Source organism: Camelus ferus, chromosome 5 (assembly GCF_009834535.1).
Source record: "Camelus ferus isolate YT-003-E chromosome 5, BCGSAC_Cfer_1.0, whole genome shotgun sequence".
NCBI classification, from domain to species: domain Eukaryota; kingdom Metazoa; phylum Chordata; class Mammalia; order Artiodactyla; family Camelidae; genus Camelus; species Camelus ferus.
In genome coordinates this window covers 73,939,115-73,963,553 of record NC_045700.1, presented here as the reverse complement: position 1 = coordinate 73,963,553, position 24,439 = coordinate 73,939,115, and the positions used below count along the sequence as shown (strand labels likewise).

At 36.5% G+C, this 24,439-nt stretch overlaps 1 protein-coding gene across 2 annotated transcripts in view; it reads right to left on the bottom strand.

Moving 5' to 3' along the window:
* Window positions 1-23,532, bottom strand: part of PGAP1 (post-GPI attachment to proteins inositol deacylase 1) — a 69,520-nt gene extending 45,988 nt beyond the window's left edge. For both annotated transcript variants that reach the window (XM_032480132.1, XM_032480133.1), the window contains exons 1-5: window positions 23,274-23,532; window positions 17,736-17,889; window positions 14,260-14,435; window positions 4,824-4,995; window positions 1,273-1,430 (exon numbers count right to left, since the gene is read on the bottom strand). In XM_032480132.1, the coding sequence (XP_032336023.1) occupies window positions 1,273-1,430; window positions 4,824-4,995; window positions 14,260-14,435; window positions 17,736-17,889; window positions 23,274-23,420 (807 nt within the window). In that variant the 5' untranslated portion in view covers window positions 23,421-23,532. The remainder of the gene's footprint in view (window positions 1-1,272; window positions 1,431-4,823; window positions 4,996-14,259; window positions 14,436-17,735; window positions 17,890-23,273) is intronic.
* Between the last annotated feature and the right edge of the window lie 907 nt (window positions 23,533-24,439).

The following is a 24,439-nucleotide window of genomic DNA, read 5'->3' as shown; positions in this document are numbered from 1 at the left end:
CTTAATAATTGTTTTTTTAAGAAGAACATACATGTAGATATACAAAAGACTAGATTATTTAGGGACTAAAAACTAAATATTTAAAAGATAAATAAAACTCAAATTATCCAATAGCCAGCTTTGAGAAAGTTCCATAAGTGAAACATATTTTCATCAGAGATTCAGATACATAAGCTGCCTCGAACACAATACATTATCAAACGGATTAGAACAGAGGGAAGCGTGCACACACACTCACACACACACCATTAAAAAGATCAAATTCTTTTAAAGCTGCAGGACGTGGTATCAATGCAGCATCAGGTTCCAGACCAAATCTAGGAAATAAGTTATATCCAATTTTATATGACTAAAAACATCTATGTTTACTAAGGAGTTCATATTTAGAGTTCTGAGAACTTCTAGCAAATATCTGCCAAAAATATTCAGCATCAAATAACAAGATTCATACTACTAATGAGGTATGAGAGATTAACCACTTTAGTTCCAAAGCTATTATGGTTATATCGCAGGTCCTCCAGTTGTAAGCAAATGGTGGGTAAGAGCAGAATAGCTTAATAATTTTAGTCCTATGTATGGCAAGCATTCAGTAATACCTGCTTACTGAATGAACATTAGTGTAAGGTAGGGCGACAGTACATGAGCTGAGCAGAGGAGCATGTATGAAGACAACACTATGAAACAAAGAACTGTCACCCCAAAAGCAAAAGAAATGCTATGAATTTTCTTTTTAGAAATTAAGTTATATTTGAAGATGACATGTATACTGAGTTAAAAAAGTTAAGATCTTAACTGAAGGCTTCAAGGTTAAAAATACAATAAATAAGTCCTAAAAGGAATATGTATGAAATGCAGGAGAAGTATGAAATGTTTGATCTTCCACTCCCATTGTATACAGAATACCACTGAGATATAACAAGGGGCCCTTGGACTTTAGTCCACACCTTCTCATACTTAACCTCTAACCAACAGACAGGCACTTATTTTGAACAAGAAACAATCACTCCTCATAAATAAGAGTCATTTTCACAAAGTTTCTAAGATCATGTTCACTTTCTATGGATGTAAGTATCTATGCTTCTGCCTTCCTTAAATATTCAAATTCATTTCTTCATATTCTCTCTCTCTTACATACACACAGCACACACATGCACAACACAGTCTGCTACACCAACTCAGCAATCATTTCCAAGCAACTACATATTACTTCTCCTTTCATGCCTCACTGTGTCCATCATGTAACTATTTCAGTAGAATCTTAAAAAAGATTACCACAACAGATAAGGCACTGGTATGATGGCTTAATTTTGGTAGAAAAGTCAGTCCTGAACGAACTTGGTAATCCCGGAATCCTCCAGCTACAGAAAGCGTGGTTAAATTTATTTGTCTAGCATTTAGAATCCAATAATTGTTTACAGTCATATAAAAATCTGGTAGGAAACAAAGAAGACATATATTAAAAATTAGCAATCATTCCCTGCAACAATAACGTATCTTTAACACTAATATTAAACTGAATTTGATTAAGTCATCTGAATTGTCTATAAGCAACGTCACCCACATTTCTCTATTTTGAATAAAACCAGCATCTTTACACATATTCTACTTTCCCCATTAAATCAGAATACAAATACTAAGAGTTAGTAAAGGTATCAATAAAGAAAAAAGATACCCAAATTTTATCAGGTTTGACAAGCCCATATGCAAACACGTCTCTACATTCCACAAGGATGCTACCTGTTCATGGGCCACACAGATAGCAAGAAACCCCTGAAATTCTTCCAATGATATGAGTTTGCTATGCTAAGGAGTTGTAGATCTTCCTAATCATGGCAGTGTCCCCGCTTATGAGGGCTTAGCAGTTCTCTTCTGCAGCCACGGTAGTCCTGGTGATCATGCAAAGTTAAATAAAATGTAAGTTCTTAAAATACAATCTGCCAGGACAATGACATTCACATTAGTCATGTAACTCTATGCTGTGGGAAATCTGATATTTAAGAAGGTTCTATCCATTTAGTATAACAAGTTGTTCAAAGGGAAGAACCTGCAGACAATTTTTCCACTTTATCTACGGAAGATGAGAAAAATTTAGTGTCAAACATCTGGGGTCAGGACAGGGAGTTCTCATTTCCTGCTCTGATTATCAAAACTTAATGCGTTTTTATCCTCGCATTTGATCCCACTGATGGCTTTTAACATTCTGGAACAGCAAACTCCTCCCATTAAATATCTCAGCAGGATTCATTTAGACTGAGACCAAGCAGACCCGTTCTTAACATCTCCAGGGCCTGGGATAAGAGTACCAATGGGGTATACATGCCATATATCTAAATATTTAAAAGTCAAAATTCCAGCTAACAAACTATTAAGTCAAATATATTTCCTCTGCCTACCTTGACAAACATATCATTGAAATAACCCAGAAGGTCAGGTTCAAATTAAGAATTCTAGGACACCTCAGAGTTGGACACTGCATTATGGCAGCACAGGGAGAGCAGATCACTGTGCTGGCTTCCTTCTCTTCCCACCCCAACTCCATCCCGCATCACATGGTCTTTCTGTGCACATCCAAGCTCTATCTGTACTTCATGCAGAGCCATTTCCTGGCCACAATTCAAGCTTAGGGCTGTATATAACTTCCCTGAGGATAGATCCAGGAAAGAGGTCCACATAGGATGAGGAAGTGGGCTTGGAGCATAGAGACAAGAAAAGTCTGGAAGATTGGTTACCTGGATCATGGTCCAGAAGTAAAGGTACAGACTCCTAAGTGGGGAAGCTGTGGGAATGGCAACATGACAGCAGGGCCATCTAAAGCACAGAGCCCAGTGCAAGTTTCCTTTCCCCTGTTTAAGGATGGTGTTTCCACCAAGTATAAACAGGGAATCTACTTCTGGAGGTCACACAGATCTCCTAAAAACGCAAAATCCACCACCTGTTCAACTTTTAGTTTTTTTAAATTCTAATTCTGACTTAATGAAATAAAAAATAAATACGGAACAAATGGGGACAGAGGTTTGCTAATTACTGGAAAGGTACCCTGACCCTAAGAATCACCTTCAGCCTAAGCCTTTTAGAGACAGACCATCACTATCCTTCAAAAACAATAAAACCTGAGTCTCTTGAAAGTTCTTTTCTCAGAGATTTTTAAAATGCATTTTGAGTAATTCTAATTCAACCTGCATGGCTCACCTACATATTCCATATAAAATGCAGTAACAGAATAAGAGTTTTCAATTGTAATGACAAGTATTATGACTTGTCTATGCCTTTAATTTTTTCTAAACCTATTAAAAATAATAATTTCTAATTATTTAATAGTAAAGCAGATTTAAACAACTTCAGTAATAAAACTGAAAATTTTTACTACAAGATTTCCATAGGCAAAGTTTTAAATGACATAAGGGAAAAAAATCAAACTTCTCTGTAAGTACTGTTGTACCACATAGTCCAGCAAGTTTGGCAATGTTATGTTACGATGGGTGCTTTGGAGAACTACTTTGGTTTGGAGTTACTTGGGTATATTTCTCACTTATCTATAAACAAAATTTTCATCACAATTAAGATAATGCAAATTCTGATAGGGTAATAAGTATAAATTTACTGAACAGGAAAATACTTATTTCTAAAGATTTTCTTCTACTCATACAATATTCCAATAAGCAGTGAAGATAATACTTGGCTTTCTTTAATAAAAAGTTGAGATACTAGGCATTTAACTCTTATTCTGTGACATTATTGCTATTTAATGAGACAAAAGCAATCATAAACTCCTACTGTTCACTCAAAATTCCCTGCAACATTACAGTACTGCCCATAATTTTACTTTCTCTGTTAACATAATGTGCCTCAATTCAGAGACAGCATGTACAAAGGTTAAGAGCACAGGCCCAGGAACAAGCTTTCTAGGGTCAAATACTGGCTCCATTATGTTCCTGCCATGTGACTTGGGGCAAGAACTTTATCTTGGCCTCTTTCTACTATCCATGAACATGGCGATAACAATGGTGCCTACCTCAAAGGACTGCTGTAAGGATCAAATGACATAATAATCATGTAAAATCCTTACCACAATAGCCGAAATATAGTAAGACCTCTATAATTAGCAATTCTACCTCACCATATAAAGTGTTAGCAGACCTATTTATTTTCTTACTTTTTAAATGGAAGTACTGGGATTGAACCCAGGACCTAGCAGACCTATTTATTTAAAAATAAGCCCTTGAAATTCAAATTCAAGACAGCTATGACTGAAAAGATCTATTAAGGAACACAGTGAAATGATGAAATGTATTCTAGTAATGAAAACATTTGTGTGGTGCATTAAAACATACACATTTTGTTCTAGATTCTGCATTTAATATTTACTGCAACACCACAAATAAAGCATAATAACTAAATCAAAAATCAAAAATAAAATAAAAACAAGGCATTTCTACTATTTACTTAAATATAAGCTTGTTTTGAACATAGTACTCAGAACAGTTAACACAGTTAACGAAACACAGGAAGTTTAAACACATTTTGAGAGAGAGGAGTCATCCTCCAGAATAACTAAACTGAAGCCCAAATACCTAGAGATTCTGAGACACGTGCCCTCCATGTTAAGATGCTACAGATGGAGAAAACTAACAGCAGTTTCAATTATGAGCCTAAGTTGAAAGTCACAAAAAGAGAGATACTCAGAATTAGAAGTGCCAATTTAAACCAAAGCGGCTTCACACATGGATAAACCTGCAGCATATTCTAAAGGGAGTAGCTGCAAGGATTTGTTTACCCTAAGTAACAGTGGGGGAGTCAGTTAGTGTTTATGTAACAGCACTCACCTGTAATGAAACGGTCTAATGGCATTACAGGAGCAACATGAGGTGTGGCTTGGGTAATAAGAAGATTGATCAGATCTTGTTTAAAATTTTTCAGTGTAAGCAATGCTCTTGCAACAAGGCCACCCATAGAATGACCAATTATTGCCACACTTTTTGGAGCAAATTCTTGACCCTATTGAAAAAAAATCACCAAGGCATGGATTAAGGATTAGTATCCTAATAAATACACTAAATACTTCTCTATACATATGAACAATTTTATAGACAAAAATTAAATGATTTATATAACTCCCCATCATAAGATATAGAAATACACTTTCATATAGTTGTAACTAGTATATACACCATTTTGTGGTTTGCATTTTTAACAGCTAGGCTTTGGTTTTCTGAACAAAAACCAGGACACCTTGTCTAGCAAATCATGTTTTTACCATTTCTTACATTGGATATAAGAGGTGCAATTGTATTTGGCATATACATGAATATTAGATTTTATACGCTATATGAAGTCAGATCATTTATTTGAAATTAGAAATATCACAAAACCACCAGAACAATTATGGTTGCCATAGCAATATACTCCCCATCATACTGATGTATCTTATCACATTACCTTGTGCACCTGGGTTTAAAAAGAAACCAGCATTCCATTTATTCATTGACAATTACATGTATTATTTTAAAAATAAATATTGCTTTTTAAAAAATCTTTCGTCTCCACACAGTATCCTCAGTCCCATTACCAAACTTTTGCTTATCACCCTCCAAACTGATCCTTCCTCTCCTCTTACTATGAATAAATTGGACCTTGTGCAGAAAAGAGCCAACAGAACAGGCCTGAGATGGCTATCCTTAGAGTGGACTGCATATAAGGTTGGCTCTGGGCTGCAGTCTGAGACCTTAGATTTTGGGAGGTTTCCCATCATTTCCTAAATGGTAAGAATGGCTCATTTTGCTGAAATTGTATTGCAAACAATATGGTTTATGCTCAACACCTTCATCCTTTGGTTGAGATTCTAGTACATGGAAAGCACAGAGGCACACGATGTCTACGTGACCAGCCCCCAATATAAACCTTGGCCACGGAATCTCTAATAAGATTCTCTCATGGACGACATTTCATACATGTCATGCTCATTGCTGTAGGAATTAAATGCATCTGGTGTGACTCTCCTGCAAGAGGACACTGGGAAGAATGCACCTGGCTTCTCTGGACTTCACACCATGCATTTTTTCTCTGTACTGATTTTGTATCCTTTCACTGTAATAAATCATACCCATGAGAACAACTATATGCTGAGTCTTGTGAGTCCTCCTGGAGAATCATGGAGCCTGAGGATGGTTTTGGTGATCCCCAATACATATCTGATTTTAGCAAAAGCCAAACCCTACATATGTGCTCTGAAATCTATCGCCTTGGCCTTCTAAGTTACATCACTCCAGCAGTTCTCACTTTCTTCTTACAATATTGTTTTCCCCTCTCTACTACATCATTCTCACTAGTGTATATACTGTTATTCTCCCTTAAAAAATAGAAACAACTCTTTTTACTTCTACTTTTCCTTAGTGACCGCATCTGTATGTTTCTTTACAGCAAAATTCTTTTAAAACAGTTGTCTACATAATACTTGCTGTCTCCAACTTCTCAACCCCCACACACCTTAAACCCACTCTGATCAGCCTTTCACCCAGCACACCTTTAAAACTGTTCTTCTCAGGTCACCAAGGAATCTAATGACCAATTCTCAATCCTCATCGTACTTGACCTATCAAAGGCATTTGACAGAGTTGATCACTTCTTCCTCTTTGAAATGCTTTGCTTTGTTTCCTTGACAACATACTCTCCTGGTTCTCCTCTTACCTCACCGGCTGCTCCTTTTTAGTCTCTTTCTAGTTCCTTCTTATCTCTTCTCATCTCTTAATACAGGAGTAACTCGGGACTCAGTCCTCAGATCTCTTCTTTCATATCTTGAATCCATTAGTGATCTCATCCAGTTTCATGGCTTTAAATACATCTACATGCTGTTCATCCTTCAGTTCTTATCTCCACACTAGACCTCTTCTCCTGAAGTCTAAACATAAACTCCAGCTGCATCCTAGCTGTATCTAGGATGTCTAAGGTGCAATTTAAATCAAACCTGTCTAGACTTATACTCTTAATATCCTTCCAATCTATTCCTCCCACATTTTCCCCCACCTTAGTTAATGGTATTTCAGTTCTTCTTGTTTTCCTAGTTTGGGTCTTCCTTAATTCTTTTTCTCTCACATTGTCCCTCCCTACCTGAATGCCAGTAAATCATGTTGCCTTTACGATTTATACCAATCTGGCCATTTCTTATCACCTCCATTAACTAGATCCAAACCACCATTATTTCTTGCCTGAATTACTGCAATAGCCTCCTACTGGGTCTCTCTGCTTCCACCCTTGTGTCCCTTCAGTGTATTCTCCAAAGTATCCAGAATGGTATTGTTAAAACCTAAAATAGAACATGTCACTTCTCTGTTCAAAGACCTCTGCAGTGGCTTTCCATATAATTTAAAATAAAAGGCAAAATTCTAAAAACTGCCGACAAGACTCTATAATCTGCCTTCCCCCTCAACTCTCCTTCTAACTCTGTCTGTTCCAGCTATACCAGTGATTTCCTCAAACACAGTATGCATGTGCTTGCCTCACAAATTTGTTTCTTCTGTCTAGAGTACTCTTTCCTAGATATCTAAATAGGCTACTCGCTCATGTCCTTAATTTGTATTGAATTGCTTCTCAAAAGAGGTCTTCACTGGGCACCCTGTTTATAATTGTTGTCCTCTACCCTCAACTCCCTATTTCCCTTTCCTGCTTTATTTTTCTTCCTGGCATTTATCACCATATAAGATGATATGTATTTTTCTTAAGATGTTTAGTGTCTGCCTCTCCTTATAGGAACATACAAGTCCATGAGACCTTGGATTTGTTATATTCATTCTTATATATGCATGCAGACTCATATGATGAATGAATGAGGTTTTCTCCATCTAAAATGTCCTCTCACTTGCCCACATCCAAATTGTATCCATTCAACATGAGTCACTGTCTCTAACCCCTACGAGACTTACTTGTAATAGAAATCTTACTCTCTACAAGCATCAATTTAAAAGAAAGTTTTTTTAGTTCTATTATAAATTTAGTACGTATTCATTAGAGAAAATATGACAACAAAAAAGAGAAGGAAAAAAACTCCCTAGTATGTAACATTAAAGACACAATTGTGTATTGTGAATGACATTTATTTCCATAAATGGAAATAATGTCATCTCATAATCACATCTTATTTTTCTTACCCAATAAACATCAGATATATAAAAGGTCCTGTATCTAATATGGCTTGTTTCATCCTATAATAAGTATAGATTTAAGCTCAAAAAATACTTGCTGTTGAAATAATTTTAAAATGCTGGCTTATGCAAAGATTCACAATGTCTAGATTTCATTTTCAAGATGTACAGGAATACCAATGTCTGGATTACTACAGCTTCACAGTTAAGTGTTGAACTCAGGCAGTGTAGGTCCTCCAACTTTGTTCTTTTTCAAGATTGGTTTTTTTGATTCTTTGCTTTCTTTCTACATAATCTTATCAATTAAAAAAAAAAAACTGCCGGTAACTGATTTGTATTGCATTAAATCTAATGGTCTCTTGGGGGAGAATTTACATCTTAATTTTGAATCATCTAATCCATAAACTTGGCCTGTCATTGTACTTTTGGATTTCTTTCAGCAAGGTTTGCAGTTTTCAGTAAACAGATCTTACATCTTTCATTAAATGTATCCATAAGAATTTATTTTTTATACTACTATAAATGCATTTAAAAATTTCACCCTCCATTTGTTTACTGATTTTTGAATACTGACCATTTTTCTGTGACTTTTCTAAATTCAGTTATGAGCTCTAAACATTTCTGTAAATTCCTTTAAATGTTCCTGTGTATTATGTCACCTGTGATTACAGATAGTTTTAATTTCTCCTTTTAAATCCTTATTAATTTTATTTCTTTTTCTGGCCTTATTGCACTAGCTAGACTTCTGTACAATGCTGAAGAGGTACGGTAAAAGGAAACCGGAGATGAAAAATGGGGAAAAAAAAAAAACTACCTGTATACAACATTAAAGACATCTGATTTATTATGAGTAACATTTCTGGAAATCTCACTTTGTGATCACATCTTATCTTATCCAATAAGTATCTTATCAGATACATAAATGGTCCTTAACATGGCTTGTCTCCTCCCATAATACTATGCATAATACTCATTTGTAATTCCTCAAGTTGAAGAAGTTTGCTTCATTCTACTGTGCTGAGTTTTGTGGGGTTTTTTCCTTAAATTATGAATGGGTGCTAAATGTAGTCAAATGAGTTTTCTCCATTTAGATAATTCTATGATAAATTATATTGACTGATAGTTGTATATTAAACCAACTTTGCATTCTTGGGATAAATCCTATCTGGTCATAATGTATTACACATTAAAATATTGCTGGATTTGATAGCCTAATTTTTTGTTGAGAATTTTATATATATGTTCATGGGGATACTAAGTCTTTAATCTCTTTTCAAATAATGTCATTCATTATCTCTGATATGATAAACAGGATTTGGTTCTTAAAATGAACTATTATCTATTTTCAGAGTTTGTGTAAGATGGGTATTATTTTGTCTTTAAGTGTTTGAAGAATTGACCTCTGAAGCCATTTAGCTCTAGATTTTTCTTGGCAGTAAAATTTTTAACTACAAATTCAAAAAATTTTAAACAGATACACAGCTAGTTGAAGATTTTGTTTCTTTTTATGTCTGTTTTGTAATTTATGTCTCAAGGGATCTGTGCATTTCATCCAAGTTGTCAAATGTATTGGCATAAAGTTGTTCATAACTTTCCTGTTAGCTTCTTAGTATCTGTAGGCCCTGTAGACACGTCCCCTCTTTCACTCCCAATATTATTTGTGTCCCTCTCCTTTCTTAATCAGTCTATATGGGTTTATCAATTTTATACACCTTTTCAAAGAATCAGCCATTGGCACCAAGTTTTTCTCTACTGTTCTCTATTTAGCTGATTTCCATTTTCATCTTTATTGTTTCCTAACTTCTACTTACTTTTAGTTTACTTTGTTCCTCTTTCTCTAGCTTCTTAAGTTGGGAGGTCAGATGACTGCGTTTAAACCTTCTTCTTTTCTAATATAAGCATTTAAAGCTATTTCTTCTAATCACTACTTTAATCTTAAACCTGATGATGTGTTTTCATTTTAATTCAGTTGGAAACATTCTCAAATTTCACCTGTGATTTACTCTTTGACCTCTGGGTTACCTAGACATAATTTCCAAATACTTGAGGATTTTCTAGATAACTTTTTGTTATCAATTTCTAATTCTGCTATGTTCAGAAAATAAACCATGTGATTTCAATCTTTCAAAACTTACTGAGAGTTGTTTTATGGCCTAGCACATGGCGTATCTCAGTAAATGTTCCATGTGCATTTAAAGCAATTATAGTTTCTACAGCTGTTGGATGAGTTCTGTAAATATCAATAGGTAAAGCCAGTTAATAGTGTTCAAATCTTCTATATTGATTTCCTATTTATTTCATCAATTACTGAGAGAGGATTGTTGAAATCGCCAACTCTTAACTGTGAATTTACTGATTTCTCCTTTTAGTTCTGTTCGATTCTGCTTCATGAATTTGGAAGCTCTGCTGTTAGGTGTATACTCACTTGAATTCTTTTGCCTTCTTGATCAGCTGACTCTTTTATTATTATGAAATGTCCCTCTTTATCCTTGTAATATCCTTTGTCCTAGAATCTATTTAACTGATACTTACTTATATATATTTAACAAGACAGTCATGCCAGCTTTCATATGATCTGTGTTTGTACATATATATTTCCATTCTTTTACTTTCAATCTATCACGATCTTTAAAGTGGCTTTAGCTTTCTAATACTCAGATTAGCATATAGTTGGGTGGGTCTTGCTTTTTTTATCGAGTCTGACAAGCTCTTCCTTTTCATTCGAGTGTTAATCCATCTACAATTAATGTAATTACTGACACAGCTGGGTTTAGCTCTGCCATCTTGCCATTTGCTTTGTTTGTCCCATCTGTCTGTTCTTTCCTCTTGTCAGACCAAGTACAGGCATACCTCATTTTACTGTGCTTCATAGATACTGTTTTTTTTTTACAAATTGAAGGTTCAACCCTGTGTTGAACAAGTCGATCAGCACCATTTTCCAACAGTATCTGCTCACTTTGTCACTTAGTCACATTTTGGTAATTCTCACAGTATTTCAAACTTTTCCATCATTATTTTACTTGTTATGGTGATCTGTGATCAGTGATCTCTGATGTTACTACTATGACTTGAAGGCTCAGATAGTGGGCAGCATTTTTAAGCAATTTAAAAAATTAAGCTATGTACATTGTTTTTTAAGACATAATGCTGTTGCAGTTAATTGACTCCAGTATAGTGTAAACATAACTTTTATATGCACTGGGAAACCAAAAAATTCATGTGACTCGCTTTATCACGATATTTGCCTTATTCTAGTGGTCTGGAACTGAACCCATGATATCTCTGAGGTATAATTGTTTTTCTCCTCCATTTGCTCTTTAGCTACATCTTTTTTGTTGTTGTTACTCCATAAATTATAATATGTAACCTTATCAGTCTTGTAACCTTAACTTATCAGTCTATCATGAATTAGTATGTTTCTTACTACAGTGGAATAATTCTATTTATTCCTCTTCTCATCTTCACCATTATTATGTATTTTCCTTCTAACTGAATTATAAACCTCAATGCATTTTTTTACTGTAAATAAATTCTTTAACCTTGTAACTTTGAACCAATTAGAGAAAAGTTGTAAAATAGCACAGATAGTTCCATAAACCTCTCCCCCAATTTCCTTGATGTTAGCACTTTATATAACCATATTACAATTATCAAAATCAAGACATTAACATTGGTGCAACAGTATTAACTGCAAACCTAAGTCTCACTAGTTTTCCCCCTAATGTACTTTTTCTATTTCAGGATTCTACCCAGCATCCCCCCTTGCCTTCATTGTTATTTCTCCTTAGTCTCCTCTAATCTGTGACAGTTCTTCATTCAGTCTTTCCTCATTTTTTTATGAACTTGATACTTTTGAAGAGTACTGGTTAGTCATGTTGTAGCACATCTCTCAATTTGGGTTTGTCTGAAGTTTTCTCATGATTAGAATGAGGTTATACATTTTTGACAGCAATGCCACAGAAATTATGTTGCATCATGTCAAGGGGATTCATGACATCAAAAGGTCCTATTACTGGTAATGTTAGCCTCAGTTAAGATGATGTCTGCCCGGTTTCTTCATTGTGAAGTTCTTTCCCTTTGTAGTTGATACATATTTTAGAAAAGATACTGTGAAACCATGTGAATATCCTTTTCTCCTCAAACTTTCATCCACTGATTTTAGCATTTGATGGATGAATCTTAACTCAGGCAATTATTACTATGTTGCTCACCTAATGGTAATTTTTTATTTCCCTCTCCCTTCTACTAATCACAAAACTGCCACTTTTGTTACTCTGACAATGTCTTTATTTTGCCGCAGTTTTGAAGGATATTTTTGCTGGATATGTAATTGTAGGTTAAGAGTTCGCTTCCACCCCACCTGCCCCAAAGACCTTTAAGATGTTCTTCTGTTGTTTCCGGCTTTCATTATTTCTGATGGAAAACAGTGGTAATTTTTATTGTTTTCCCTGTAGGTAAAGAGTCTTTTTTTTCTCTGGTTGCTTTTAAGATTTTTCTCTTTACTTTGGTTTTGAATAATTTGACTATGATAAACTTTGGTGATTTTGTGTTTATCCTGCTTGACATTCATTGACCTTCTTGATCTGTGGGTTGAAATTTTTTACTCAAAATTGGAAAATTTGGGACCATAGGTTCTTTGAATATTTTTTCCTCCCATTTCTCTCTTCTCCCAGGGTTCCAATTACACACGTTAGACCACTTAGCACTGTCCCCCAGGCTCCTAAGGCCCTATCCTTCCCATCCTTTCATTCTCTGTGCTTCACTGTGGACAGTTTTTAATTGTCCTGACTTCAAATTCAGTATCTTGTTCTGTAGTGTTCAATCTGCTGAAACCCTAGCAGCTGAATTTTTCTTTTCTGATATGTATTGCTTCACTTCTAGATTTTTCCTTTTTTGTTCTTTTTAAAAATAGTTTCCATGTCTCTGCTGAGATTCCCTATCTGTTCCTTTGCTGTATGCACCTTTTACTCTAAATCGTTAACTTCAAAGTTTTTGAGGCTTACATGTAAGCACTAATAAAGTAGATCCCAGAGTAGCTCTTACTTTAGGGATAGAGTAGTCCTTTTCCTAAATCATAACCTTTCTGGGGTCTCAAATGAATGTTCAGATAGGTCTTTCTGAATTAGCTGGTCAGAACTCCTGTTTCCCAGCATCGTGTGGCCTCTGAAATCTCAATTCAGCTCATAATTTCCCGCTGTCTTTTGCCAGGACTTGCGCAGTGGCGTACCAAGGGAGAAAGTGACTCACGCCAGCAGGGAGAAGTATTTTATCTCTGACACTGTTTAGAATAGCTGGCACAGAATGATTTTTAGTCTGTTTTAGTGCTCTTTTAAATTTCTCTAAATATTTATTTCCCCTTATTCCTTGTACCTAATGTACCCACACCTCACCATTTCTTCCTTGGTATGCCCTCGTCTTGTAGCTTCTTGCCCTGTGCATATGCAGCGCAGCATTGTAGCAAAGATGGAAAAATGCAAATTTCTAGGGCTCCTATCTCTGTCTAGTTCTCTTCTTTCTCATACCCTGACCACAAGCCTAGCCATTTCAGTAGCCCCAAAGTCCAGTCTCTGCCTTCTCCAATTTAGTGCTATCAGTGTGCTCTGCTAGATCTCTAAAGTTTACCCCATAGCGTGGAAAACGCTTCCAGGTAGAAGGCGAGGGCACTTGTGTAGCTCACTTTACACTTTCTCCTTCTTTCAGGAATCACAGTCCTCTACTGTTTGCTTGTTCAACACCTGAAAGCATGTGCTTCAGATACCTTAGCTAGTTTTTGAGTCGTTTACATATGGAAATGGTCTATTCTAGTACCAGTTATTTAGCCAAAACTCAAAGCAGAAATCCATACCAATGGTATTCAGGAAAGGCACTGCAGTCCTATTTTATACATAAAGTTAAAATAATTCTTTTTCCAAAATTCACCACAAGAAAGAATTCTTGTAAATTCAACTTGAACTTCAAAACCTACCAGAGTTCAAAACAGGCTCCCAGACACACAAAAACTTTGTGCCATCTTTTTGCTTCATAAATAGACAAATGATTTAAAATAGGCTGAGTCCCTTCAACAATAACAAAAAAAGTAATGCTAACAGGTTGATCACCATTGACCTGCATCATTATCTCATACCTTATAGAGTTTGAGAATTGTTTTAATGCATTCATGTACAAACTTGGTCTGCTTCTGAAGACTTCCACCATACAGTGCCACTAGTTCTTCATTGAAATTCACACTGAAGAAGTCAAAGTGGTACTTGAAGTCAATGTCTTCTGCTTTTCTAAGTGCAATAGAGCCAATAGAACGAACTGCAGAGGAAAAGGGCAAAGTGCACATTAAGCAAAAATTTTTAAACCTTCATCTATTTTTGCACATTCTGAATATATACAGCCTATTTCAGGGTGACATCCTTAATAACATTAATCAGAAGAACCAACTAACTTAGCAGTTGTATGTCTTGTCTTTAAATAAATAAAATTTAATGGTTCATTCAATTTCCAGCTGCTTTCCCTTCAGTAGGGGCAAACGATAGCTAAAAGGGAGGGGAAGGATTCTGAGAAGAAGCTGGAATTTTGTCACACTTCAGGATTTTAAGAATGAGAGAATTCCTACAAGAAATGTCTGCTCATCACAGTGGTTTAGATACTCACGCTTAATTTGTCTCTCTTCCTTACTCATGACATCCAATCATCAGTAAATCCTGTCATGCTCTCCCTTCTAAATATATCCCCAATCAGGGCTTCTCACTATTTCCACCACCACCTTCCTATCCTAAGCACCACCATCTCTCGCCTGAACTACTCTCACAATTTCCTAAATGGAATGGTCTCCCTGCTTCCACTGTTTTACGTTTTGCTTTGTAAACCCTTTCACAGATTTGTGAATTGATTATATTATCTGGCACTAAAAGTTGCAGTATGTTTTAGCAAACAAAATGTTTGTCATTCCATTTTTTAACATATGTAATTCGTGTACTATACGATTCATCATATAAAGTGTACAATTCAATGATATTTTGTATAGTCACAGAACTGTACAATCATTTCTGCAATCTAACTTTTGGTATTTTTAATCACTCCATAAAGAAAACCCTGTACTCATTAGCAGTCTCTAATGAGACTCTACATTCCTCTTCTCCTCCTAATCCCTGGAAAGCACTAATATGCTTTTGGTCCCTATGTATTTGCGTATTCTGGACATTTCTATAAATGGGATCAAATAATACAGTCTTTTATGATTGGCTTCTTTTATTTATAATGTTTTCAAGGTTAGCCACATCGTAGCATGCAATTCATGTATCAGTAATTCACTCCTTTGTATTGCTGAATAATATTCCATTACATGGATACATCACATTTTATTCATCCATTCATCAGTTGATGGGCATTTGGGTTGTTGCTGCCTTTTAGCTCCTATGACTATTGTTGATATGAACATTGTATACAAGTTTTTGTATGGATGTACATTTTCATTTTTCTTGGGTAGATACCTATAGTGGAATTACTGGGTCATATAACTCTGTGTTTAATATTCTGAGGAACAGTCAAACTTTTCCAAAGTGGCAATACCATTTTATATTCCTACCAGCAATGTATGAGAATTTCAATTTCTTCACATTCTCAACAACACTTGTGATTACCTTTTAGATTACAGTTACCCTAATGGGTATGAAATAGTATCTTATTGTGCTTTTGACTTGCATTTCCTTGATGATAAATGATGTTTAGCATCTTTCCAGCTTCTACTCTTGCCCCTTTATAGCATATTTTCTACACAGCAAAGCCAGAATGATCATCTGTCAAAAATAAATCACACTTACCAGACTGGTTAAAATTTTTAAATCTGGCAATTCTGATATTGTCAAGGATATGGAACAAAGGAAAGTTTCCAGGAGCATAAGTTAACATAACCAGTAAAAATAAAAGGATACATATAAACTGTGACATGGATTTGTGCTTCTAATGTATATATCTTGCAGAAACATGGGCTTATGTGCTCCAAGGTAAGAAGAATGTTCATTATAGTAACTGCCAATAAATGTAAACAACACAAATGTCCAAAGATAGAATGTTTAAACTATGGCGTAGTCATACAACAGAATAATACAGAGTCAGGAAAATGAATGAATCACAACTCACAACAACTTGGATGAATTTTAAAAACAATGTTAAGTGGAAAAAGCCAGACACAAAACAATACATTCTAAATGACTGTATTTATATAGCAAAGTTTAAAAATAGCCCCACATAAGTAGACTGACTTGAGATGCAGATTTAGATGTTAGAACTATAAAGAAAGTCAAGAAAATTAGTATCTTAAAGTTATATTGTGGTTCCATCTAGAAAGAAGGGAGAGAATTTTAATCAGGAAGGGGCACAGACGTGGTTTCCAGTGTGCTGAATCTTCTATTTCTTGATTTGGGTTTTGGGTGTTCACTTTATAGTAATTTTTAACTGAATATGTTTGATGTCTGCACTCCTGTATATGTGTGTTATATTTCAAACGCAACGATTAATAATAAACAAAAAAAAAAAAATCAGAATATACCATTTCCTACCCAAACCCTGTAACAATTTCCTATCACACCTAGATCAAAATTCTAAGTCTCTTCCACAGTTTTTGTGATGTAGCCTGTGGCAACTTTGCCATCCTGATCTCTTTCCAATTTCTCTAGTCTCAGTGGCCTTGAATGCCCCAAGCATGTTCACATCTTAGTCCCCAGCTACATTCAAGCCTCTATGCAAATGTCATTTCCTCATACTGGCCTTTCCTGGCCACTTCATCTAAACTAGCCTCCTCTTGATCCCGTTTATCCTTTATCCCTTACGCTGGTTTATTTCTTTCTCTTGACATTACTGGTATATTTATTTGATAGCTGTCTTCCCAACAAGAAAATAAGTTTGATGAAGAGAGGAACTTACTCTGGCTTGGTCTGTTTTGGATCCCTAAGATCTAGAATACTGCCTGATCACGGTAGGTAAATAATATTTGTTAGCTAAATAAACATGTGAGTAATAATACTACATGTTGAAATAATTCTCTTCTCATTATATAAAAGAATATAACATTTAATAACAAAAAAGAGAGACTTATCGGAAATTACTTCCACATTACTTGACTATTTCACCAGAAAATAACTGCTGTATCTCCAAGCCAATATTCAGTCTGGAATCTGTACATCTAACTTCCCTACCCGACCTTTCTGAGTTCCCCTCAGTATTTCTAGATCTAATTTAAGTAGTTCCAAAAGAAAGAAACCAATCTCTTCTCTTGTTCAGCATAACATAAACCACTGATTTACTACTCTAATCAATGCCTTAGGCTCTGTTTTCTGTACCCTCCATTTCTAACATAAACCTCTTTCGTCTGACTCCTGAATCCCTGTATCATCCACTTATTCCATCCCACTCCATCTTATTCTTTTTCCCTACTTACTCTTTGCGAGGTGGTCTTCAACTATTCTATGTGTTCTCACAGGCATTTCTCTCAGACAGAACGTCGTATTTGTGTCTCTCAGTATGCCCAGTATAGTACTTAACACAGAGTATGTGTCTGATAAATTATTCAATTGAGTTTTACAGCTTTCAAATTTTACTTTTGATACTTACCTTGCTTATAACTTCCAGCATTACCAGGAAGGAAGAGAACAGGAATACCTGTCAAAGGGAGAATTTTGTGCTCTTCAGCATAGGATCCTTCCCCATAAAGATATAATTCATATGCGGGATAGCGTTTTGCCAGTTTCTTTGGAAGTTCTATTTTCTACAGGAAAAAAAAAAAAGCAATTTCACTTTAGTCAGTTTTATTAATACAACTCAGTCTCACTGTACCCAATTTTAAATCATACAAATTTGAAATAGTGCAATATAAAAATACTAGATGATAAAACTACACGTAATGCACAATTTCTACTTTTAGTTTATATATATGAAGCATTAGTCTTGAATTACGTGAGTTTTGAACCATATAGTATTCAGAAAAGCCTAAAATGGCACTACCTAAAATTCTAAATAATACAAATTACTCAAAATAGCCACTAACAAGAGAAAAATACTGGTATATGTTAGCAAGTTCCATGTTAACGTAATTGGAAATGCATTTAACTTAGTATCTGTTATCAATTATACTTAGAAATGATAAAAGCTTTCTATTAACAAATCAATTCTTTTTTTGCTATTTTAAACTGTTTTTTAATGTTTCTCCTTTTACTCATGCCGAACTATATATTCCAGATGTTATATCATTCAAAGGAAAGTTAGTTTTTTATAATGCAGCTTTCTTAGTATGCTTTGACCTACAATGTGCTTTAACAAATTAATTTGAACCTTATAGCCATGTCTTGATCAAGAGAAGTACATTCTTCTCACCAAAAACATTCCAATGAACTAACATCTGTTTCAGTTTTCATGGACCAGGTGCATGGTTTGTCAGTAAGCCTGAAATTACTCTGAAATTCATATTATTGTATACCAAATGAGCCAGTAATTCACATTATATTTTTTTCAGCAAATATGAATTAAGTCTTAATGTCATTCCCAAAAGGTAGGCATCTATAAAAGTGGTAGTAAACTATGAGCTCTTCTTCTGCTCTTTTTTTTTAAGGACAGAAACGATTAAAAATGAAACCAGTTACATTGAACAGATTTTACTTAAGCTGACATTAATAGATTTAATGATCTGTCAGAAATGCACAAAAGCTTGATAAAAATTTTAACTACTGAATGAATTTTGAAAACTGTAAATGGTAATGACTACTGATAAAAATCACTGTTCTAAAAAGTAGAATTATGATCATTCATGCAAATTCCTGAATATTCCTTTGAGGATATTATCATAAACAATCTGTGCCAGTAACACCATGAAAATATCTTGAGACTGAGAGCTTATTGTTTAAGATACTAGAATCTTTATCTCCTCAAGTACTCAAAATACGGATATGTCAACGTCACTATTTACTTTATATGTGTGCATGTATTTCAACTCACATTAGTCCCAATATTAATTACACACAGTATACAATAAAAAATAATGTGGTATTTTGTTTCTCTAGGTACAAATTAAGCAAAGAGAAAAATGTGAGAGAACAAGGAAACAGTTATCTTAACTCCTCTCAATTTAGTATACCACTTGATATAACAGTACAAGCATATTAGATCTTTTTTTTTTTAGGACAGTAACTAAACAAAGTTCTGAACTAGTTGAAAATTAACTCAGAAGAATAATAATTATCAAACATATCAAAAAAGAAATAGTTAATTCTTTGGAAACAGAAAAACAAAGGAATATATTTGATGTATTTCATATATACTATTATTAAAATAATTTCATAGTGAGAAAGTATACATTTAAAAAAATGTGAATGCATATAACATGGAGTAGAAAAAAGTATAAAGATGGAAAAAAAGAATAGAACAAAAATAAAAAGTGGGAGTTGTAGTCAATGGCAAAACTTGCATTTCCAACAGAATTCAAGTTGGGAGTGACTGGCCTGAAAAGACAGGAAGAGTATTGGCTAGACTGAGGACAGAAAAGATGGAGGCATATAAAAAGGATGCTGATGAAAAAAAAAAGAAAAAAAAAAAAAAGCAGCAGCAGCAGCAGCAGTGAGTCAAGGGATTTAAAAAGAAAGCATTTATAATAATAGACTCCAATATATTTTAAATTGATTATTTTATACTGATTATTTTTAATGAGCACCCTCCCCACGAAAAGATTTCCAACAGCTCACAGTCCACACTGCTATCAAGAAATAATCTTGTTTAAAACGTATACCTTATGTGTTTCCTCACTGCACACACAGATGATAAGAGAGGCCCTTTCAAACCTGGCTGTAACTATTCTCAGCTGCTTCCTTATTATATATATACGCCATCTTTTTAATTTTGTAATATGTTCCAAAATTTAAGATTCAATAGGGTTTATCTTGAAAAGGTTCTCTCCTACCCTCGGTCTTTTAGCCTTCCAGTTCCCTACCCAGAAGGCAACCAATGTTAGTCTGTGGTTCCAGAAATATTTTACATGTACACAAATACAAGCAAATGTGTTTATAGGTTATTTTCTCCTTTTCTATCTCCATAAATGATAACATACTATACCCACTGCTTATGCAATGTGTCCTGGTGCCTTCTCACCTTCACAAAAGCCATTCTTTATTCCTACAATTTTCTTGTTCCTGCACTTTATGAACTATATACGTATCCTCAACTGCCCAACACATAACCTCTTCTCTGTAGCTTTGACTACCCAAGACGAACATGGCTGCTCTCTTCTGTAAAGAGCCTTGTACACAGTCCTATAGTAAAATTATAACATTTAGCACATTATATTTTAACTATCCATTTCATTACTGTCTCCCCTTTTGTATTCTAAGAACATAAATTTAAAGGCACAAGGTCTGGTTCATCTCTAATTCCCTTTCACCTGTACCAGTATCTAGAATATATATGACAGAGTAGTCATTAAACAAATGATATGCCAAATAAACATCACACTTAATAACACAATACATGATTAAATTTTCCAATATCAACGCTTCCTTTCAGAGCGCAATTGCCAGGTCATATAGCTAAAGAGAGCCGAACAAATTACTGTATGAAAAAATACAACACAGGTGTTTTCTTCTTGAATTCTACAATTTGCCTAAAACTGTTTGCTATCAAATAAAAGCTTTGCCTTGGTATCATAAGGCAACAGCTGTAAAGGATAATGTATATTTTGCCTGGTAGGTTGGTGAGATGTTCAGTTAACTCTGAATAAGTGAACTAGGAAAATCAAAGGTAGACAATTAATAAAGATAATCAAACAATTTTCAATCCAAAACTTAAATTTTACAAAGTTTCAAGTTCCTGTCCCACGTTTTGTTTTTGAAATGGAGAATAAAATTAAGCGTGTTTCAACTACCTCTCAATGCCTTTAGAACTCAGCTAATGACTATGCAAATGAGCACTACGAAAGAAGAAAGGCATCAAGAACAAGAAGAAAGCCCAGCTAGGACATCCCATATGCTGGATATCAACCTGTGAACAATTAGAGCATACTACATACTATAATAAAAAGTAAGCAATATATAAAATGTGTTTAGAACATTTTAAACAAGACTATTGGTTCTTAATAGAATGATCCCGATTGTCCAGAAATTTCACGTATCATATTCAAAATGACTCATCTCCGTGGCCAGGTTTTTACTGTATTTGCAAAATAACATGACCCATTGCGTACAATAAAAGGACTAAGAGTCAAATATAAATACTGCAGTGAATAAACGCTTTTTACACCACAAAAATAAAAGTCTACTAAAATTGTGTATCAAACAGTCCAGCCACTGTAGTTATTACCGCACTAACATATTATTAACAGAAGTGTAAAACCTCAAAAAAAAAAAAACCAAAATAACTAAATACAGACTATTCAACAACAAAAAAGCAAAATAGCTCTTCTGCATTAGCTACACTAATTTTCTGTGTTTTTCCAGTCAATTTTATGAGGCATGAAATGCATCTGTGTGAGGTCCATATGCTCCGTAATTTCTATGACTGCAAATATTAAAATAGCTTCAATAATAGTGGGCAATCTAAAAATAAATGGGAATTAGTACTGTATTGTTCCAAAATGATTTTATTTTAGCCAAACTTCTCAATGCTGTACAAAACCAAAATGACCTACTTTAATCTGTTGGGAGTTGCCTAATTACTAAGCCATAGAAAAATGAAAGATTATAAGGCTTCTATTTTCAGTTTGAAAAAAATCTAAACTGAAAGACCACAAATTTAACCATATATAGCTTCCGATAAACATAAACCAACATACTCAATTAGATATTAAGAAACAATAGTAACATTAAAATCTGCTTTCAATAGTATTTAATAGCAAATGCTTCCACTTCCTTACAAGCATGAATACAAAACCAAGGTAAGGATCTCAAAACAAATGAAATCTAAATGCGAATTTTGCCCATGGGAAAGGATGCTCTTCAGCAATTTAAATCGTAAATAGTGTTAAGACCTAAATAACTGCATAATCAAATAATAGGCTCCTCCATAAGGACCTGTACACAGGAGCACTCAAGTTCTGCATCTTGCACCTTAAAGACAAAATGTGCTACGGTTTTAAATGCATTTTATCAATATGTATTATAGTACATATACTTTTTACGGTAGGAAGTTACCACTACAATATGTATTCCATAATTAGGAGATGCATTTGGAAAGAAAAGAATCTTTCGGGAGAAATTTCTTCGGAGGGCTGTGTAATTTGTCACCTCCGCCTTACAGCTGGCCATGAATGAAATTCTAGAGTCTACTATGCTTAACTGATAAAGCAATTGTGATTGAAAATAATTCAAAATGGAACGAAGAGGGTGGGCAGAAAGAGGGAGAGAAACAAGGGCCAGGTCTCTCTTAAGTTGCAAACACGGAGAGAAAACAAAAATAACACCATGAAACAGATTTTGTATGCAACTGGTAAGAGGCGACATGCATAAACACAGGCATGCCTGTGCACGCACAGACCCACGAGCTACAAACAGGAGGCTCCGCAAAACCTTCACAGGAGGGAACTGCACTAGTTTCCATTTAATTATTCATCAAGTTAGCCTTTCACACAGGTAAAACCCTTTAATCTCCAAGGCAGCCTTGGGAACTCTCGAGCCAATACACGCTCTGCAGAACCTCGGTTCCCTTCTAGAAAAGCCAGAGCCGATGCGCAAATCACTGGGCGGGAGGGGAAGTATCTCGGCGCGTGGGAAGCAAAGGAGGGCCCAGGGTACCTGTTAGGGCAGGAAGGCGGGGAGGATGGGGTCTGGGTTTCGGGAGAGGGGCTGGGATTGCGTCTCTGCGGATGAGGGACGTTGGGCCCGCCGATTCTCAAAGAGCCAGGGCCACGAAAGGGGCGGAGGGGCAGGGGAGCGACCTCGAGGAGGGAGGGGAGGATGCTCGGGGAACCATCTATCAAACTCCCCACCGTGAAGAGAGGACACAAAGGGCAGGTGAAGGGGGCCGCGGGGGGCTGCGGAGTCTTCCGGGGCGGAGAAAGCAACGAGACGAGGTTAGGAGAAGGCGGCGGGAGAGGCGCAGGGAAAGCCACAGAACAGCCAGGGAGAAAGGGCCCGAGCCTGGGAGCGCCCAGGTGGAGAGAGGGCGGAACCTCACCTGGTACTCCGGGTACTCAAACATGTAGCTCATACTGCACTTGTTCTCCTCGAAACCGAAGAAGACGTCCCACAGCCCCAGGGTGGCCATGAAGACCATGAGGGCATAAAACGCCAGGTTCCAGAGATTGACGGAGTGGAGGAACATGGTGCCGCCGCCGCCGCGGGGTCGCGAGCCCGGACCGAGAGCCGAAGAACGCCCGGCTGCCGGCGCCGGAGCGAAGCCCGAACAGCGCGCGCCTGCGTGGACGCCCCCCCTTGTCCGCGCGCCCGCCGCTCAGTGCGCCTGCGCGCAGCTTGTCCGCTCGCCTCCCGCGCAGCGTCTAGCTGGGAAAGCGGAGGCGGCGTCTGCGGCGAGAGCGCGAATCCGAGGGCTGGGAGGGAAGAAAGCGGAGTGGGGTGGGCTGGAGGGTGTGGGGAGAGAGGGGAGGCCCCGAGGAAAAGGAAAGGGAGGGAAAGGGAGGGAAGGGCAATGAGAGGCAGGCTGGGAAAGAAGAGGTGGGCGACTGGGGGGGGGGGGGGGGGGCGGAGCGCGGGACTCGTGGAGGCGAAGGCTGGCGGTGGGTGTCGGGTGGGCTAACCTGTGGAGGGAAGCGATTAATGATGGTGAGCGGACCGGGCGGCGGCGGGGGGCGGGGGGAGACACACACCAGAGCCCGGAGACCAGGGGCTGTCACGTCGCAAACACCTTTCCTTGCGCAGTTTACAAACCCTAGCGATTCAATTTCGAAACGCCTCCGGCCTCCTCAATTTCGGTTCTCCCAGCAGTGGTAGAGCACATTCACAGTTCTCTGGACCAGTTAGCTTGAGGAGGGAACAAATGGCTTTTCCTCCCCTCCTTGACCGCCGACGTCGGCCCAGTAGGAAACATCGCTTAAAAGCACCGGCTCATGAAAAGCAACCAGCAGGTCGACAAGATTCTGGTCTTGGTATAACATTAAAGCCCGAATCACAGAAAGCATCGTTAGTCTTTAAATAATGTTACCAAATTTTTCCGTTGACGCTGACGCCCCCAGTAGATATCTTCGTGATCAGTTTGTCGCTGACTTGCCTTGTTCCCCTAGAACCTCCACGTCTTAGGAAATTGGTTCCGCACTAACATTAACGTGTGAAGGCAAATTCTCTCAAGCTTCCACTCAGACTCTCAAGTGACTTAATTCATTTGGA